The sequence below is a fragment of the Nicotiana attenuata genome, chromosome 7 (assembly GCF_001879085.1).
Source record: "Nicotiana attenuata strain UT chromosome 7, NIATTr2, whole genome shotgun sequence".
Taxonomy (NCBI): Eukaryota; Viridiplantae; Streptophyta; class Magnoliopsida; order Solanales; family Solanaceae; genus Nicotiana; species Nicotiana attenuata.
In genome coordinates, this window is record NC_031995.1 from 33,206,887 (window position 1) to 33,212,385 (window position 5,499).

General features: G+C 34.7%; 1 protein-coding gene across 1 annotated transcript; it reads right to left on the reverse strand.

Moving 5' to 3' along the window:
• Positions 4,825–5,217, reverse strand: LOC109229946. The gene is made up of 2 exons (XM_019395487.1): positions 5,028–5,217; positions 4,825–4,946 (listed from the first exon to the last, which is right to left on the reverse strand). The coding sequence occupies exons 1-2, from the start codon at positions 5,215–5,217 to the stop codon at positions 4,825–4,827; spliced, it is 312 nt and encodes a 103-aa protein (XP_019251032.1).

Below are 5,499 nucleotides of genomic sequence, written 5' to 3' on the forward strand. Positions count from 1 at the left end.
CGCCAAAAAATAATTTTACATGCCTTATAAAAAGTTATTAAAGGCAAAAGTAAAGCAAGAAATGATTTTGACCATGACAATTATTATGATATGATTTTCTCCGTGAAGGAGACATTCACCGTATGGATGGTGTGACAAAAGATCTTGTAGTATAAAATCCATTAAGAGCTCCGGAAGAGCTAATTTGTTACTACCCGGATGAATAAAATTGTTCATGACATTGATATTGTAGTAAGTCTCAAAAGAAACTTTTTGAGTTTTAAATGTATTAGCCAAAGTGGTTGGCATATTGAGACCATAAATTAAAGGAAGATTGAATATCTTCTATATTACTATAACATACCGGGTAAATATGAAAGGTTACCCGATTTTTCTTCTATTTGTACTACAGATGTATAAGCATCATGATGGAATCACATGCCATAAGTAAACTAGAGGTTTATTGAAACAAATATTAGTTGGCATGACCGGTTGACCATCCCGGTTCAATTATGATGTGAAAATTGATTGAGAATTCACATTGGCATATATTAAAGAAATAGAAGATTCTTTAAGAATTCTCTTGTGATGTTTTTTTTCCTCATGATATACCAGTTAAGGTTGGGATTGAATCCCTTGATATCTGGAACGAATAAAAGGTGATATATATGTATGGGCCCAATCACCTGCCATGTGGATCGTTTACTATTATATGATTTTAATAGATGAATCTATTGTATGGTCACATGTGCGTTTGTTATCAACTTGCACTTTGATTTTTGCAAGGTTGTTTGCTCAAATTATTAGAGCACGGTTAGAATATATATTATGATAATTTATCTTGATAATGCTGGTTTAAATCCAAGTTGGTTTAGCAGAAATTATATGCCTCCAATTACAGCTAAACCATTGGTTATGAGAACAAAACTCCAAATAGAAATTTTGTATTATGTATATTATTTAATATACAACAGCACTTGTACGCATCTAGCCAACAAGTTATGATAAATTTTCCCCATCGCAATTGGTTTAGGGTCAGGAACCAAATATTTTCATCTAGAAATATGGATGTACTATATGATTTAATTGTGCCACCACAATGCACAAAGATTGGTCTCAATGAAGGTTGGGGATATGTATTGGTGATCCCAACATTAGGGGGAGAAAATGAGCAGCTGAAAAAAGTAATACATGGAATGAATTATTTTGAGTATACTAGATCCTCGTACAAGAAAATGTGAACTTGAAGTTCAAGTGATAATTTTGCTGACCCAAAGCTAAATGTCATACTGTTAATGCTCCAAATAGAATAAAGTCCATGATATAGTCTATGGGACGCATGAAGCATAATAGACTAATCGGTTCCAAAGATAAAACTCCTTGAAGAAAGAGAGGAGCAAATGTTCAAGATGGTCATAATAAGGAGGCAAGTGCTTTATAAGAGCACCATGACATAACACTTTATAAGACCTCATGGGAGAGGCTCAGGTACTTGAAAATAATGATATCTCGATAAGTTATGTTTTTATTGTGTGATGATGGAACCGATGTAAAATGATCGTTGACGATGTTGTTAATATAATGTAGCGCTCAATATTATTAATATTGACGAGGATCTTGAGCTCAAATCTGTCATGAAATTTGGACAGATAAATGACTGGCCAAATGAAAAATATGCAATGAAATTGACTTCACCTGAAAAATGTGAAGTTGGACGGATAGTCCCCACACCTGAAAGTGAAATAAAAAATCAAGTCGATAGACATAAAGACGACTTGTGGCACAAAATTTTCGTAAATATCCTGGTATTAGGAGACATGTTCTCCTGTGGGGAATGGAGTCATTTCAGATTTTGGTCTGACAATACATTTGATATGCATATAATGAAAATCCTTGAATGATTTAAATTGTTCTGAAGCATATTAAGGTGCCCAAGAAATTTATTAAATAAATCTTCAACAGATCCTTATGTAGATTAGAGCGATCATGGCGTACATGATTTATTTTTGTGTCTAGTGCAATTGATGCACTAATATATCTGGCTAGAACCATGAGTATAACAATATGCTAGCAAGATATAGTTTTATTCCAATGTGGAGATATTGGAATACAATTAGTATTATATTTCAAAAGGAATACTTGATGTAGATTTGTTTATTCTAACAAATATTGTCAAGGTTATGTTGGTTATACAAATGCAGGGCATGGTTCGTTGTTCAGATAATCTATTTGGATGTGAGCGTAATGCCAAATTATGACATTCAACAAGATTTTAATTACATTGAAGATGATTCTGCATGCATAGCTCAATTGAAAGAAGGACTATCGAAGGAGACAAAATAAAACGTATTTCACTAAAGTTTTATTTCAGACATGATTGATGTTCAACAAATTTGTTCTAGTGATAATTTGGCAAACTTCTTCACAAGGCATTGCCAACCTCAGCAATTGAGAAGTTGTTATACATGATTGGAATTTATCGTCTTTGAGATATCAAGTGATATTTTTGTCAGGGGGAGTATAGCACGCGCTGCACTCTTTTTTCCTTCGCACAGATTTTATCCTACTGGGTTTTCCTGGCAAGGTTTTTAACGAGGCAGCAAGTAATGCGTATTACAAGATATGTGTACTCTTTTTCCTTCACTAAGATTTTTTCCCACAGGGTTTTTTCTTGGCAAGGTTTTAACGAGGCACATTATCTATGGACATCCAAGTGGGAGTGTTATGAAATATATATTTATATAGATGTCCACTAATCAAATATAACTCCACTACTCTTCTCCATTATGTAGATAACCCTCACTACTTCTCACCATTATTGTTGTAACTCCCACACCTCCGTAACCTACCCATGATCTTCCTCCATGATCTCAATGCTTAATAGCATATTTATGGAATTCTTTTGGTATACCTCAATGTTGTACTATAAATAGAGGATGAGAACTTATTTTGTAACACACTTGAATATATGAAAGAATTAAGAATCTCTTCTCTCTTTCTCTCTACATTGTTGTCTATCTTCTTGTTTTATATTATTACTTTGAGCTAAGTTTCGTAACACAGACAACATAGTAAACTCCAGAAATACAAGATACAATGTAATGTGCGGTACAGGTGTTTCAAGATTACACGGAAAAGTTCTTGCAAACGCAATATTAAACTTATCTTGATCACACGTCAAATTTGGAAATATGGAAAGAAGTTGAAAAGTTTGAACTCCTGAGTGAGTAAAGCAAGCCGTATACTTCAGTAGTGTCGTTTAATAGTCAAAATGAAGCAAGTGATTGTCATGTGTCGTTGTTTAACAGCACTTAGCTTAGGAGCTACTTGCTTCATGCATGATCAGTCAGAGTAATACTCCTTGAAGTTTTGGAGATTGTAAGTAGAAATTTCAGATTTCAAGCAAATTTTAATGCTAGTTTTTTTTTTTGCCTCTCCCCCTGGTAGATGTGACAATTTCACGTATATAAGCTTCAGAGTCTAAGCTTTGTGTTCCAAACTCTTCTTGGAAAAATAAATCGCAAGGCAATTGCACATAGAAGGATTCAGTAGACACATTGAATTAGGCATGATCACGCACATTGATGCAAAGCAACTTTATTGACTAAGAAGTACTAGGGCTATGTGGATCGTTAGAAGTGCCACCTAATGTAATAAATCTGTGAGTCACAATTGTTTTAAGGCAAAATCCGCCACGTTTTGTCCTTATCCAAAATATTTTAGGTAATTATCAATTATCCGCATAATTTAAGAATTATCTCAACTTAGTTAAAATACTATTCAGTTTTAATATACTTTATATAATTTACTATCATTGTCATGTGGTACCATATAAAATAAATACATACACTATCATTTTATTAAACATCCATGTAAAAGTACATATATTTTCTCAACTTCTAATTTTCTTAATCTCATATAAAGAGTAAAAAATTTCGTACGCTTAATTCTTAAAATGGTAAACAAAAAAAAGATAACCTTCTTTTCTTTTCTTGTGAGAAAATAATTTCTATCTTTAAAATAAAGAAAATCTCATAAACTTTTTTATATTATGTGTATAATTTATCATATCCAAAAATAATAATAAGTGTAACTATCCAAAATTATACTTATAAAATTTTTACTAAAATACTTCACTTAAAAGAAAATACCACACTAACATAATATCTAACGGTATCAAGGTTGGTAAATTTACGGGTTCTTATAATAACATAGGCCCAATTTTTTTTTTATAACCTCATGAATGGTCTTAGTCCCTTCAAGCTCATGTGATTTACTACGACTAATCCTAATATTAAAGTACGGGATGTAATAAAAATAACCCAGTATTATTACCTCCGGTGGAAATTGAACCTGAGACCTCGATGTTTCTCAAACCACTTTGTGCCATTTTAATATTATTAGCATAGTTTCACAAACATAGATATTCCTATATAAGAATTTGGAGGAAAACGTAACATCCAATGATTAGGCAAGGATACACAATTTACTAGTCAACGTATCAATGATCCGCAAGTAACCACTAATTTCAAACGAATAAGTCTATTTTAGAAGAAGCATGTTTTCAGTATACACTCATCAGAGAAGAGTTAAATAAACTTACGGGGTGTAACAGGTCCCACCGCGGTCGCGGTGGACAGAGCACTCCAAAACAGAATGCTCGTCATTTACCGCGGTCACGAGCCCCCTTTTTTTATTTTTTTATTTTTTTATTTTATATAAGGGTGTTAGTCTCCTACACATCTGGTACAACATCAAACAAAAGAAAAAGAAACAAAAGAAAACATGGGTTGCCTCCCACCCAGCGCCTGATTTAACATCGCGGCACGATGCAGGCTCATATCATCACTCCTCATTTGTGTACTGGGGGTCTTCCAATGATATCACCACGCTGTCCCCTTTTTCTTCAGTCATTCCAAGGTAATGTTTCAACCTCTGTCCATTCACTGTGAACTTGTTCGTCCCATCTTCAGATTCGATCTCCACAGCTCCACTTGAGAACATTTGCACCACTCTAAACGGTCCTGACCATCGGGACTTTAACTTACCCGAGAACAACCTCAATTTTGAGTTATATAGCAGCACTAACTCTCCGGGTTTGAAGTTCCGATCCAAGATGTGCTTGTCATGCATCAGTTTCATCCTTTCTTTATATAGTCTAGCACTCTCGAATGCCTGGAACCTGAATTCCTCAAGCTCATGCAACCCATTAACTCTGTTGGTGCCCGCTGTCTCCATGTTTAAGTTCAGCTGCCGCAATGCCCACAGTGCTTTGTGTTCTAGATCAACTGGAAGGTGGCATGCCTTTCCAAATACCAACTTGTATGGTGACATACCAATTGGAGTTTTGAAGGCTGTGCGGTATGCCCACAATGCATCATCCAGCTTCCTTGCCCACCGTTCTTGTTGCATTCACTGTTTTTGAGAGGACACTTTTGATTTCCCTATTGGACACTTCTACCTGCCCGCTTGTTTGTGGTTGGTAGGGTGAAGCTACCTTGTGGCGAACTCCATACTTCT

Excerpts from the sequence above, each read along its gene's own strand:
- LOC109229946 (XM_019395487.1), bottom strand. The coding sequence starts at position 5,217 with ATGGAGACAGCGGGCACCAACAGAGTTAATGGGTTGCATGAGCTTGAG. Across the intron at positions 4,947-5,027 it reads AAAATTGAGGTTGTTCTCGG|ATGGGACGAACAAGTTCACA; the intron begins GTAAGTTAAAGT and ends TCGAATCTGAAG.